The 14,375-nt window shown below is 29.7% G+C and overlaps 6 protein-coding genes across 6 annotated transcripts; all 6 read left to right on the top strand.

The window, feature by feature from the left end:
* The first annotated feature begins 1,230 nt into the window (after nt 1–1,230).
* On the top strand, nt 1,231–1,587 carry LOC142537738 (cysteine proteinase inhibitor 5-like). Its single transcript, XM_075643233.1, has one exon. The coding sequence runs from the start codon at nt 1,231–1,233 to the stop codon at nt 1,585–1,587; it is 357 nt and encodes a 118-aa protein (XP_075499348.1).
* A 1,834-nt stretch (nt 1,588–3,421) lies between these two features.
* LOC142537737 (cysteine proteinase inhibitor 5-like) lies at nt 3,422–3,778 on the top strand. Its single transcript, XM_075643232.1, has one exon. It carries the CDS (start codon nt 3,422–3,424, stop codon nt 3,776–3,778), a length of 357 nt encoding a protein of 118 aa, XP_075499347.1.
* Nucleotides 3,779–5,592: 1,814 nt separating this feature from the next.
* Nucleotides 5,593–5,949, top strand: LOC142537736 (cysteine proteinase inhibitor 5-like). Its single transcript, XM_075643231.1, has one exon. It carries the CDS (start codon nt 5,593–5,595, stop codon nt 5,947–5,949), a length of 357 nt encoding a protein of 118 aa, XP_075499346.1.
* Nucleotides 5,950–7,762: 1,813 nt separating this feature from the next.
* Nucleotides 7,763–8,119, top strand: LOC142537735 (cysteine proteinase inhibitor 5-like). The gene has a single exon (XM_075643230.1). The coding sequence runs from the start codon at nt 7,763–7,765 to the stop codon at nt 8,117–8,119; it is 357 nt and encodes a 118-aa protein (XP_075499345.1).
* Nucleotides 8,120–10,142: 2,023 nt separating this feature from the next.
* LOC142537734 (cysteine proteinase inhibitor 5-like) lies at nt 10,143–10,499 on the top strand. Its single transcript, XM_075643229.1, has one exon. The coding sequence runs from the start codon at nt 10,143–10,145 to the stop codon at nt 10,497–10,499; it is 357 nt and encodes a 118-aa protein (XP_075499344.1).
* A 1,852-nt stretch (nt 10,500–12,351) lies between these two features.
* LOC142537733 (cysteine proteinase inhibitor 5-like) lies at nt 12,352–12,708 on the top strand. The gene has a single exon (XM_075643227.1). The coding sequence runs from the start codon at nt 12,352–12,354 to the stop codon at nt 12,706–12,708; it is 357 nt and encodes a 118-aa protein (XP_075499342.1).
* The last annotated feature ends 1,667 nt before the right edge of the window (nt 12,709–14,375 follow it).

The raw sequence follows: 14,375 nt of genomic DNA, 5'->3' as shown, positions 1-14,375 counted from the left end.
TGAATATGACATACTTAAAAAACAAACAAACAATTTATCAACCTCAAATTCAAATTTCAGACGAGATCTTAAATTCAAGGTTCCGAGCTTTAAAAAAACATGTTTTATGAAAATCAGATTGATTAAAATGTGATGACTGACGCACAAAGATTGCGGATGAAATTGGGTTAACCAAATTGTGAACACCATTAACAACAATAATACATCTCTTGTGAGATGATGTTAGAGATCTTTATCAGTTAGACGAGTAAACCACTCCTATGTTTGCAATAATAAGGAATATTTTTTGCATAAAAAGTAATATTTTTCATTTGTGACCTAATTAGGATCTCTATCTTGTAAACTTAACTTATGAAATCATGTCACAAAATTTTTTAATGACATCAAACCCTTTAATGATATATTTAAACAACTATTTAGAATATCCAAACTAAATAATTTCTTTAAATATCTTTCTACCATGAGTACAATCCATTAAGTAACGAATTTCTAGAACAAAATTTAATATATTAGACAAGCGCAAACTTAGTTTAGTTAGCTGAATTGTGCGTGTGATTCTTATTATTAAAGCGTCCCTTTAATATTGTTCAATGTTAAGCAAAATAAACCGAAGTGTATGTGTGTGTGTGTGTGTGATAAAACAAAGACGTAGTAAGAATACCATTGTTTATTTCCACTTATACAAAATATAATTTATTTATCTTTATTGAAATTAAGGACTAAAAATCATGTCCAAATTCAATCATTAACAACATTTGAGTTTAAGACATTTTCATTTTTGTAAGCAAACACATTGCGATTAATAAATCATATTTCAAGTTAATCATTTAAAGTAAACGTCGTTTTAGAAGAGACCCAATACCTAACTCTTATTTGTGATCCCAAATTTATATGACCATAATCAACCACAAATGAAAGAATTTTTTCCTCCGGGTAATATTGAAATATGCATGTAGTTAACATAATTTTTATTTATTAAAAGAAAGTTTTGTGAAAATGAAAAGGATACGTTGAAAATTTTAAATGTACGCTTTCAAAGTAATCTCAACTAGTTTTATCTTTCTTTAAAAAAAATTGTAACAAGATTCGGCTAAAATAATGTTTGCTCAAACGTGTCAATATAACATCATCAAAGCATGCTTTTTGATTGCGCATTGCCACTATAAAAACCCGCCAATAATCACTACAAATTTCACAAGCAAATAAAATTGATCTGATCAAGGGAAGAAAATGGCACCCAAATTTTTCTCGTTGCTTGTTGTTACCTTCTCAATTCTTCTTGCTTCCTCTTCGATCAAAGCCTCCTTCGCCGGTTGGCAGGCGATCAGTAACTTGACCGACCCAAAGGTGGTTGAGATAGGGAAGTTTGCGGTGAAAGAGCACAACAAGCGGGTCAATGCCTTGTTAAGATTTGAGTCGATAGTAAAAGGAGAAACTCAAATAGTTAATGGTATTAATTACAGGCTCATCATTTCCGCCACGGATGCCCTCGCCACGAATGCCGAAAGCAATTACCGGGTGGTTGTTTGGGACAAGCCTTGGAAGAAAGAGAGGCGGCTCATTTCATTTGAGAAATTGCTTGATTAATGTATATATATTGTGAAAGAGTATGTGTGATTTTATTAAAATATCATGAATAAAGTTTTGGTTACTCAAGTGTTGAGGAGGTGCAATTTTTTATTGTTGAATGTTCAAAATTAAAGTAAGAAAACTTTAAGAAAAATATTTGTTACAATACATGGTCTAGTAGATTGAGAATTTTATATTTTTAGTTCAAATATATAATAATAAGACATCATTAAATCATTTTAGAAAAACTCAATAATTTATTAATTTATGTTAAGAAACGAACTGAAATCACTGATCGGCTCACAAAATGATTTGGATGCAAATTCAATATTATGAAAACATATTTTTTAAAAAAAATCTGATAATTCGTAACTTATCAAATACAAAAATCTCAAGGACCTAACTGTAAAATCACACACCATTAACTCCAAAAAAAAAAAAATCAGTTTATGTCAAATTTGATAAACTCTTATGTTTATTTGACCCATGCACTGGTGGTGTCCTCATTTCCCCAATGTGTAAGGTGTGTCATCATTTAAATGGATACGCTACAAAATAACTATTTTAATCGTTTTAGAAAATAAAGTTGTAAATTTCATTTAATTGGAGATACAATTTTTCCATGAATATGACATACTTAAAAAACAAACAAACAATTTATCAACCTCAAATTCAAATTTCAGACGAGATCTTAAATTCAAGGTTCCGAGCTTTAAAAAAACATGTTTTATGAAAATCAGATTGATTAAAATGTGATGACTGACGCACAAAGATTGCGGATGAAATTGGGTTAACCAAATTGTGAACACCATTAACAACAATAGTACATCTCTTGTGAGATGATGTTAGAGATCTTTATCAGTTAGACGAGTAAACCACTCCTATGTTTGCAATAATAAGGAATATTTTTTGCATAAAAAGTAATATTTTTCATTTGTGACCTAATTAGGATCTCTATCTTGTAAACTTAACTTATGAAATCATGTCACAAAATTTTTTAATGACATCAAACCCTTTAATGATATATTTAAACAACTATTTAGAATATCCAAACTAAATAATTTCTTTAAATATCTTTCTACCATGAGTACAATCCATTAAGTAACGAATTTCTAGAACAAAATTTAATATATTAGACAAGCGCAAACTTAGTTTAGTTAGCTGAATTGTGCGTGTGATTCTTATTATTAAAGCGTCCCTTTAATATTGTTCAATGTTAAGCAAAATAAACCGAAGTGTATGTGTGTGTGTGTGTGTGATAAAACAAAGACGTAGTAAGAATACCATTGTTTATTTCCACTTATACAAAATATAATTTATTTATCTTTATTGAAATTAAGGACTAAAAATCATGTCCAAATTCAATCATTAACAACATTTGAGTTTAAGACATTTTCATTTTTGTAAGCAAACACATTGCGATTAATAAATCATATTTCAAGTTAATCATTTAAAGTAAACGTCGTTTTAGAAGAGACCCAATACCTAACTCTTATTTGTGATCCCAAATTTATATGACCATAATCAACCACAAATGAAAGAATTTTTTCCTCCGGGTAATATTGAAATATGCATGTAGTTAACATAATTTTTATTTATTAAAAGAAAGTTTTGTGAAAATGAAAAGGATACGTTGAAAATTTTAATGTACGCTTTCAAAGTAATCTCAACTAGTTTTATCTTTCTTTAAAAAAAATTGTAACAAGATTCGGCTAAAATAATGTTTGCTCAAACGTGTCAATATAACATCATCAAAGCATGCTTTTTGATTGCGCATTGCCACTATAAAAACCCGCCAATAATCACTACAAATTTCACAAGCAAATAAAATTGATCTGATCAAGGGAAGAAAATGGCACCCAAATTTTTCTCGTTGCTTGTTGTTACCTTCTCAATTCTTCTTGCTTCCTCTTCGATCAAAGCCTCCTTCGCCGGTTGGCAGGCGATCAGTAACTTGACCGACCCAAAGGTGGTTGAGATAGGGAAGTTTGCGGTGAAAGAGCACAACAAGCGGGTCAATGCCTTGTTAAGATTTGAGTCGATAGTAAAAGGAGAAACTCAAATAGTTAATGGTATTAATTACAGGCTCATCATTTCCGCCACGGATGCCCTCGCCACGAATGCCGAAAGCAATTACCGGGTGGTTGTTTGGGACAAGCCTTGGAAGAAAGAGAGGCGGCTCATTTCATTTGAGAAATTGCTTGATTAATGTATATATATTGTGAAAGAGTATGTGTGATTTTATTAAAATATCATGAATAAAGTTTTGGTTACTCAAGTGTTGAGGAGGTGCAATTTTTTATTGTTGAATGTTCAAAATTAAAGTAAGAAAACTTTAAGAAAAATATTTGTTACAATACATGGTCTAGTAGATTGAGAATTTTATATTTTTAGTTCAAATATATAATAATAAGACATCATTAAATCATTTTAGAAAAACTCATTAATTTATTAATTTATGTTAAGAAACGAGCTGAAATCACTGATCGGCTCACAAAATGATTTGGATGCAAATTCAATATTATGAAAACATATTTTAAAAAAAAAATCTGATAATTCGTAACTTAACAAATACAAAAATCTCAAGGACCTAACTGTAAAATCACACACCCTTAACTCCAAAAAAAAAAATCAGTTTATGTCAAATTTGATAAACTCTTATGTTTGTTTGACCCATGCACTGGTGGTGTCCTCATTTCCCCAATGTGTAAGGTGTGTCATCATTTAATTGGATACGCTACAAAATATCTATTTTAATCGTTTTAGAAAATAAAGTTGTAAATTTCATTTAATTGGAGATACAATTTTTCCATGAATATGACATACTTAAAAAACAAACAAACAATTTATCAACCTCAAATTCAAATTTCAGACGAGATCTTAAATTCAAGGTTCCGAGCTTTAAAAAAACATGTTTTATGAAAATCAGATTGATTAAAATGTGATGATTGTCTCACAAAGATTGCGGATGAAATTAGGTTAACCAAATTGTGAACACCATTAACAACAATAGTACATCTCTTGTGAGATTATGTTATAGATCTTTATCAGTTAGACGAGTAAACCACTCCTATGTTTGCAATAATAAGGAATATTTTTTGCATAAAAAGTAATATTTTTCATTTGTGACCTAATTAGGATCTCTATCTTGTAAACTTAACTTATGAAATCATGTCACAAAATTTTTTAATGACATCCCTTTAATGATATAATTAAACAACTATTTAGAATATCCAAATTAAATAATTTCTTTAAATATCTTTCTACCATGAGTACAATCCATTAAGTAACGAATTTCTAGAACAAAATTTAATATATTAGACAAGCGCAAACTTAGTTTAGTTAGCTGGATTGTGCGTTTGATTCTTATTATTAAAGTGTCGCTTTAATATTGTTCAATGTTAAGCAAAATAAACAAAAGTGTGTGTGTGTGTGTGTGACAAAACAAAGACCTAGTAAGAATACCATTGTTTATTTCCACTTATACAAAATATAATTTATTTATCTTTATTGAAATTAAGGACTAAAAATCATGTCCAAATTCAATCATTAACAACATTTGAGTTTAAGAAATTTTCATTTTTGTAAGCAAACACATTGCGATTAATAAATCATATTTCAAGTTAATCATTTAAAGTAAACGTCGTTTTAGAAGAGACCCAGTACCTAACTCTTATTTGTTATATGACCAAAATCAACCACAAATGAAAGAATTTTTTCCTCCGGGTAATATTGAAATATGCATGTAGTTAACATAATTTTATTTATTAAAAGAAAGTTTTGTGAAAATGAAAAGGATACGTTGAAAATTTTAAATGTACGCTTTCAAAGTAATCTCAACTAGTTTTATCTTTCTTTAAAAAAAATTGTAACAAGATTCGGCTAAAATAATGTTTGCTCAAACGTGTCAATATAACATCATCAAAGCATGCTTTTTGATTGCGCATTGCCACTATAAAAAACCCGCCAATAATCACTAAAAATTTCACAAGCAAATAAAATTGATCTGATCAAGGGAAGAAAATGGCACCCAAATTTTTCTCGTTGATTGTTGTTGCCTTCTCAATTCTTCTTGCTTCCTCTTCGATCAAAGCCTCCTTCGCCGGTTGGCAGGCGATCAGTAACTTGACCGACCCAAAGGTGGTTGAGATAGGGAAGTTTGCGGTGAAAGAGCACAACAAGCGGGTCAATGCCTTGTTAAGATTTGAGTCGATAGTAAAAGGAGAAACTCAAATAGTTAATGGTATTAATTACAGGCTCATCATTTCCGCCACGGATGCCCTCGCCACGAATGCAGAAAGCAATTACCGGGTTGTTGTTTGGGACAAGCCTTGGAAGAAAGAGAGGCGGCTCACTTCATTTGAGAAATTGCTTGGTTAATGTATATATATTGTGAAAGAGTATGTGTGATTTTATTAAAATCTCATGAATAAAGTTTTGGTTACTCAAGTGCTGAGGAGGTGCAATTTTTTATTGTTGAATGTTCAAGATTAAAGTAAGAAAACTTTAAGAAAAATATTTGTTACTATACAAGGTCTAGTAGATTGAGAATTTTATATTTTTAGTTCAAATATATAATAATAAGACATCATTAAATCATTTTAGAAAAACTCATTAATTTATTAATTTATGTTAAGAAACGAGCTGAAATCACTGATCGGCTCACAAAATGATTTGGATGCAAATTCAATATTATGAAAACATATTTTAAAAAAAAAATCTGATAATTCGTAACTTAACAAATACAAAAATCTCAAGGACCTAACTGTAAAATCACACACCCTTAACTCCAAAAAAAAAATCAGTTTATGTCAAATTTGATAAACTCTTATGTTTGTTTGACCCATGCACTGGTGGTGTCCTCATTTCCCCAATGTGTAAGGTGTGTCATCATTTAATTGGATACGCTACAAAATATCTATTTTAATCGTTTTAGAAAATAAAGTTGTAAATTTCATTTAATTGGAGATACAATTTTTCCATGAATATGACATACTTAAAAAACAAACAAACAATTTATCAACCTCAAATTCAAATTTGAGACGAGATCTTAAATTCAAGGTTCCGAGCTTTAAAAAAACATGTTTTATGAAAATCAGATTGATTAAAATGTGATGATTGTCTCACAAAGATTGCGGATGAAATTAGGTTAACCAAATTGTGAACACCATTAACAACAATAGTACATCTCTTGTGAGATTATGTTATAGATCTTTATCAGTTAGACGAGTAAACCACTCCTATGTTTGCAATAATAAGGAATATTTTTTGCATAAAAAGTAATATTTTTCATTTGTGACCTAATTAGGATCTCTATCTTGTAAACTTAACTTATGAAATCATGTCACAAAATTTTTTAATGACATCCCTTTAATGATATAATTAAACAACTATTTAGAATATCCAAATTAAATAATTTCTTTAAATATCTTTCTACCATGAGTACAATCCATTAAGTAACGAATTTCTAGAACAAAATTTAATATATTAGACAAGCGCAAACTTAGTTTAGTTAGCTGGATTGTGCGTTTGATTCTTATTATTAAAGTGTCGCTTTAATATTGTTCAATGTTAAGCAAAATAAACAAAAGTGTGTGTGTGTGTGTGTGACAAAACAAAGACCTAGTAAGAATACCATTGTTTATTTCCACTTATACAAAATATAATTTATTTATCTTTATTGAAATTAAGGACTAAAAATCATGTCCAAATTCAATCATTAACAACATTTGAGTTTAAGAAATTTTCATTTTTGTAAGCAAACACATTGCGATTAATAAATCATATTTCAAGTTAATCATTTAAAGTAAACGTCGTTTTAGAAGAGACCCAGTACCTAACTCTTATTTGTTATATGACCAAAATCAACCACAAATGAAAGAATTTTTTCCTCCGGGTAATATTGAAATATGCATGTAGTTAACATAATTTTATTTATTAAAAGAAAGTTTTGTGAAAATGAAAAGGATACGTTGAAAATTTTAAATGTACGCTTTCAAAGTAATCTCAACTAGTTTTATCTTTCTTTAAAAAAAATTGTAACAAGATTCGGCTAAAATAATGTTTGCTCAAACGTGTCAATATAACATCATCAAAGCATGCTTTTTGATTGCGCATTGTCACTATAAAAAACCCGCCAATAATCACTAAAAATTTCACAAGCAAATAAAATTGATCTGATCAAGGGAAGAAAATGGCACCCAAATTTTTCTCGTTGATTGTTGTTGCCTTCTCAATTCTTCTTGCTTCCTCTTCGATCAAAGCCTCCTTCGCCGGTTGGCAGGCGATCAGTAACTTGACCGACCCAAAGGTGGTTGAGATAGGGAAGTTTGCGGTGAAAGAGCACAACAAGCGGGTCAATGCCTTGTTAAGATTTGAGTCGATAGTAAAAGGAGAAACTCAAATAGTTAATGGTATTAATTACAGGCTCATCATTTCCGCCACGGATGCCCTCGCCACGAATGCAGAAAGCAATTACCGGGTTGTTGTTTGGGACAAGCCTTGGAAGAAAGAGAGGCGGCTCATTTCATTTGAGAAATTGCTTGGTTAATGTATATATATTGTGAAAGAGTATGTGTGATTTTATTAAAATCTCATGAATAAAGTTTTGGTTACTCAAGTGCTGAGGAGGTGCAATTTTTTATTGTTGAATGTTCAAGATTAAAGTAAGAAAACTTTAAGAAAAATATTTGTTACTATACAAGGTCTAGTAGATTGAGAATTTTATATTTTTAGTTCAAATATATAATAATAAGACATCATTAAATCATTTTAGAAAAACTCATTAATTTATTAATTTATGTTAAGAAACGAGCTGAAATCACTGATCGGCTCACAAAATGATTTGGATGCAAATTCAATATTATGAAAACATATTTTAAAAAAAAAATCTGATAATTCGTAACTTAACAAATACAAAAATCTCAAGGACCTAACTGTAAAATCACACACCCTTAACTCCAAAAAAAAAATCAGTTTATGTCAAAATTGATAAACTCTTATGTTTGTTTGACCCATGCACTGGTGGTGTCCTCATTGCCCCAATGTGTAAGGTGTGTGATCATTTAATTGGATACGCTGCAAAATATCTATTTTAATCGTTTTAGAAAATAAAGTTGTAAATTTCATTTAAGGGGAAGTTTGTGAAAAATCCACAATCAAAACATTTCTTTGGGTTCACTCCCTACCCACAAAATTGCGGTACTATGTCATACAAATTCTGGTACACTACATGTGGAAATGTGGTACTAAAAAAGTACCCAGGGACTGAACACAAAAAAAAGCGACGGCTGGGGACTGAAGGCCAATTTCCTGTTCATTTAATTGGAGATACAATTTTTCCATAAATATGACATACTTAAAAAACAAACAAACAATTTATCAACCTCAAATTCAAATTTGAGACGAGATCTTAAATTCAAGGTTCCGAGCTTTAAAAAAACATGTTTTATGAAAATCAGATTGATTAAAATGTGATGATTGACGCACAAAGATTGCGGATGAAATTGGGTTAACCAAATTGTGAACACCATTAACAACAATAGTACATCTCTTGTGAGATGATGTTATAGATCTTTATTAGTTAGACGAGTAAACCACTCCTATGTTTGAAATAATAAGGAATATTTTTTGCATAAAAATTAATATTTTTCATTTGTTACCTAATTAGGATCTCTATCTTGTAAACTTAACTTATGAAATCATGTCACAAAATTTTTTAATGACATCAAACCCTTTAATGATATATTTAAACAACTATTTAGAATATCCAAACTAAATAATTTCTTTAAATATCTTTCTACCATGAGTACAATCCATTAAGTAACGAATTTCTAGAACAAAATTTAATATATTAGACAAGAGAAAACTTAGTTTAGTTAGCTGAATTGTGCGTGTGATTCTTATTATTAAAGCGTCACTTTAATATTGTTCAATGTTAAGCAAAATAAACCGAAGTGTATGTGTGTGTGTGTGTGTGATAAAACAAAGACGTAGTAAGAATACCATTGTTTATTTCCAATTATACAAAATATAATATATTTATCTTTATTGAAATTAAGGACTAAAAATCATGTCCAAATTCAATCATTAACAACATTTGAGTTTAAGACATTTTCATTTTTGTAAGCAAACACATTGCGATTAATAAATCATATTTCAAGTTAATCATTTAAAGTAAACGTCGTTTTAGAAGAGACCCAATACCTAACTCTTATTTGTGATCCCAAATTTATATGACCAAAATCAACCACAAATGAAAGAATTTTTTCCTCCGGGTGGTATTGAAATATGCATGTAGTTAACATAATTTTTATTTATTAAAAGAAATTTTTGTGAAAATGAAACGGATACGTTGAAAATTTTACATGTACGCTTTCAAAGTAATCTCAACTAGTTTTATCTTTCTTTAAAAAAAATTGTAACAAGATTCGGCTAAAATAATGTTTGCTCAAACGTGTCAATATAACATCATCAAAGCATGCTTTTTGATTGCGCATTGTCACTATAAAAACCCGCCAATAATCACTACAAATTTCACAAGCAAATAAAATTGATCTAATCAAGGGAAAAAAATGGCACCCAAATTTTTCCCGTTGCTTGTTGTTACCTTCTCAATTCTTCTTGCTTCCTCTTCGATCAAAGCCTCCTTCGCCGGTTGGCAGGCGATCAGTAACTTGACCGACCCAAAGGTGGTTGAGATAGGGAAGTTTGCGGTGAAAGAGCACAACAAGCGGGTCAATGCCTTGTTAAGATTTGAGTCGATAATAAAAGGAGAAACTCAAATAGTTAATGGTATTAATTACAGGCTCATCATTTCCGCCACGGATGCCCTCGCCACGAATGCCGAAAGCAATTACCAGGTGGTTGTTTGGGACAAGCCTTGGAAGAAAGAGAGGCGGCTCATTTCATTTGAGAAATTGCTTGATTAATGTATATATATTGTGAAAGAGTATGTGTGATTTTATTAAAATATCATGAATAAAGTTTTGGTTACTCAAGTGTTGAGGAGGTGCAATTTTTTATTGTTGAATATTCAAAATTAAAGTAAGAAAACTTTAAGAAAAATATTTGTTACAATACATGGTCTAGTAGATTGAGAATTTTATATTTTTAGTTCAAATATATAATAATAAGACATCATTAAATCATTTTAGAAAAACTCATTAATTTATTAATTTATGTTAAGAAACGAACTGAAATCACTGATCGGCTCACAAAATGATTTGGATGCAAATTCAATATTATGAAAACATATTTTTAAAAAAAATCTGATAATTCGTAACTTATCAAATACAAAAATCTCCAGGACCTAACTGTAAAATCACACACCCTTAACTCCAAAAAAAAAAAAAAAAATCAGTTTATGTCAAATTTGATAAACTCTTATGTTTGTTTGACCCATGCACTGGTGGTGTCCTCATTGCCCCAATGTGTAAGGTGTGTCATCATTTAATTGGATACGCTACAAAATATCTATTTTAATCGTTTTAGAAAATAAAGTTGTAAATTGCATTTAATTGGAGATACAATTTTTCCATGAATATGACATACTTAAAAAACAAACAAACAATTTATCGACCTCAAATTCAAATTTGAGACGAGATCTTAAATTTAAGGTTCCGAGCTTTAAAAAAACATGTTTTATGAAAATCAGATTGATTAAAATGTGATGATTGACGCACAAAGATTGCGGATGAAATTGGGTTAACCAAATTGTGAACACCATTAACAACAATAGTACATTTCTTGTGAGATGATGTTAGAGATCTTTATCAGTTAGACGAGTAAACCACTCCTATGTTTGCAATAATAAGGAATATTTTTTGCATAAAAAGTAATATTTTTCATTTGTGACCTAATTAGGATCTCTATCTTGTAAACTTAACATATGAAATCATGTCACAAAATTTTTTAATGACATCAAACCCTTTAATGATATATTTAAACAACTATTTAGAATATCCAAATTAAATAGTTTCTTTAAATATCTTTCTACCATGAGTACAATCCATTAAGTAACGAATTTCTAGAACAAAATTTAATATATTAGACAAGCGCAAACTTAGTTTAGTTAGCTGGATTGTGCGTTTGATGCTTATTATTAAAGTGTCGCTTTAATATTGTTCAATGTTAAGCAAAATAAACCAAAGTGTGTTTTTGTGTGTGTGTGTGTGTGTGTGTGTGTGAGACAAAACAAAGACCAAGTAAGAATACCATTGTTTATTTCCACTTATACAAAATATAATTTATTTATCTTTATTGAAATTAAGGACTAAAAATCATGTCCAAATTCAATCATTAACAACATTTGAGTTTAAGACATTTTCGTTTTTGTAAGCAAACACATCGCGATTAATAAATCATATTTCAAGTTAATCATTTAAAGTAAACGTCGTTTTAGAAGAGACCCAGTACCTAACTATTATTTGTGATCCCAAATTTATATGACCAAAATCAACCACAAATGAAAGAATTTTTTCCTCCGGGTAATATTGAAATATGCATGTAGTTAACATAATTTTTATTTATTAAAAGAAAGTTTTGTAAAATTAAAAGGATACGTTGAAAATTTTAATGTACGATTTCAAAGTAATCTCAACTAGTTTTATCTTTCTTTAAAAAAAATTGTAACAAGATTCGGCTAAAATAATGTTTGCTCAAACGTGTCAATATAACATCATCAAAGCATGCTTTTTGATTGCGCATTGTCACTATAAAAACCCGCCAATAATCACTAAAAATTTCACAAGCAAATAAAATTGATCTGATCAAGGGAAAAAAATGGCACCCAAATTTTTCTCGTTGCTTGTTGTTACCTTCTCAATTCTTCTTGCTTCCTCTACGATCAAAGCCTCCTTCGCCGGTTGGCAGGCGATCAGTAACTTGACAGACCCAAAGGTGGTTGAGATAGGGAAGTTTGCGGTGAAAGAGCACAACAAGCGGGTCAATGCCTTGTTAAGATTTGAGTCGATAGTAAAAGGAGAAACTCAAATAGTTAATGGTATTAATTACAGGCTCATCATTTCCGCCACGGATGCCCTCGCCACGAATGCCGAAAGCAATTACCGGGTGGTTGTTTGGGACAAGCCTTGGAAGAAAGAGAGGCGGCTCATTTCATTTGAGAAATTGCTTGATTAATGTATATATATTGTGAAAGAGTATGTGTGATTTTATTAAAATATCATGAATAAAGTTTTGGTTACTCAAGTGTTGAGGAGGTGCAATTTTTTATTGTTGAATGTTCAAAATTAAAGTAAGAAAACTTTAAGAAAAATATTTGTTACAATACATGGTCTAGTAGATTGAGAATTTTATATTTTTAGTTCAAATATATAATAATAAGACATCATTAAATCATTTTAGAAAAACTCATTAACTTATTAATTTATGTTAAGAAACGAACTGAAATCACTGATCGGCTCACAAAATGATTTGGATGCAAATTCAATATTATGAAAACATATTTTTTAAAACAAATCTGATAATTCGTAACTTATCAAATACAAAAATCTCCAGGACCTAACTGTAAAATCACACACCATTAACTCCAAAAAAAAAAATAAATAAAATCAGTTTATGTCAAATTTGATGAACTCTTATGTTTATTTGACCCATGCACTGGTGGTGTCCTCATTTCCCCAATGTGTAAGGTGTGTCATCATTTAATTGGATACGCTACAAAATATCTATTTTAATCGTTTTAGAAAATAAAGTTGTAAATTTCATTTAATTGGAGATACAATTTTTCCATGAATATGACATACTTAAAAAACAAACAAACAATTTATCAACCTCAAATTCAAATTTGAGACGAGATCTTAAATTCTAGGTTCCGAGCTTTAAAAAAACATGTTTTATGAAAATCAGATTGATTAAAATGTGATGATTGACGCACAAAGATTGCGGATGAAATTGGGTTAACCAAATTGTGAACACCATTAACAACAATAGTACATCTCTTGTGAGATGATGTTAGAGATCTTTATCAGTTAGACGAGTAAACCACTCCTATGTTTGCAATAATAAGGAATATTTTTTGCATAAAAAGTAATATTTTTCATTTGTGACCTAATTAGGATCTCTATCTTGTAAACTTAACTTATGAAATCATGTCACAAAATTTTTTAATGACATCAAACCCTTTAATGATATATTTAAACAACTATTTAGAATATCCAAATTAAATAATTTCTTTAAATATCTTTCTACCATGAGTACAATCCATTAAGTAACGAATTTCTAGAAAAAAATTTAATATATTAGACAAGCGCAAACTTAGTTTAGTTAGCTGGATTGTGCGTTTGATTCTTATTATTAAAGCGTCGCTTTAATATTGTTCAATGTTAAGCAAAATAAACCAAAGTGTGTTTGTGTGTGTGTGTGTGTGTGTGTGTGTGTGTGTGACAAAACAAAGACCAAGTAAGAATACCATTGTTTATTTCCACTTATACAAAATATAATTTATTTATCTTTATTGAAATTAAGGACTAAAAATCATGTCCAAATTCAATCATTAACAACATTTGAGTTTAAGACATTTTCGTTTTTGTAAGCAAACACATCGCGATTAATAAATCATATTTCAAGTTAATCATTTAAAGTAAACGTCGTTTTAGAAGAGACCCAGTACCTAACTCTTATTTGTGATCCCAAATTTATATGACCAAAATCAACCACAAATGAAAGAATTTTTTCCTCCGGGTAATATTGAAATATGCATGTAGTTAACATAATTTTTATTTATTAAAAGAAAGTTTTGTGAAAATGAAAAGGATACGTTGAAAATTTTAAATGTACGCTTTCAA

The sequence above is a fragment of the Primulina tabacum genome, chromosome 2, assembly GCF_025594145.1.
Source record: "Primulina tabacum isolate GXHZ01 chromosome 2, ASM2559414v2, whole genome shotgun sequence".
Taxonomy (NCBI): domain Eukaryota; kingdom Viridiplantae; phylum Streptophyta; class Magnoliopsida; order Lamiales; family Gesneriaceae; genus Primulina; species Primulina tabacum.
This window is presented reverse-complemented; position numbering and strand designations above follow the sequence as displayed.

Coding starts and splice junctions, on each gene's coding strand:
- LOC142537738 (XM_075643233.1), top strand. CDS start 1,231: ATGGCACCCAAATTTTTCTCGTTGCTTGTTGTTACCTTCTCAATTCTT.
- LOC142537737 (XM_075643232.1), top strand. CDS start 3,422: ATGGCACCCAAATTTTTCTCGTTGCTTGTTGTTACCTTCTCAATTCTT.
- LOC142537736 (XM_075643231.1), top strand. CDS start 5,593: ATGGCACCCAAATTTTTCTCGTTGATTGTTGTTGCCTTCTCAATTCTT.
- LOC142537735 (XM_075643230.1), top strand. CDS start 7,763: ATGGCACCCAAATTTTTCTCGTTGATTGTTGTTGCCTTCTCAATTCTT.
- LOC142537734 (XM_075643229.1), top strand. CDS start 10,143: ATGGCACCCAAATTTTTCCCGTTGCTTGTTGTTACCTTCTCAATTCTT.
- LOC142537733 (XM_075643227.1), top strand. CDS start 12,352: ATGGCACCCAAATTTTTCTCGTTGCTTGTTGTTACCTTCTCAATTCTT.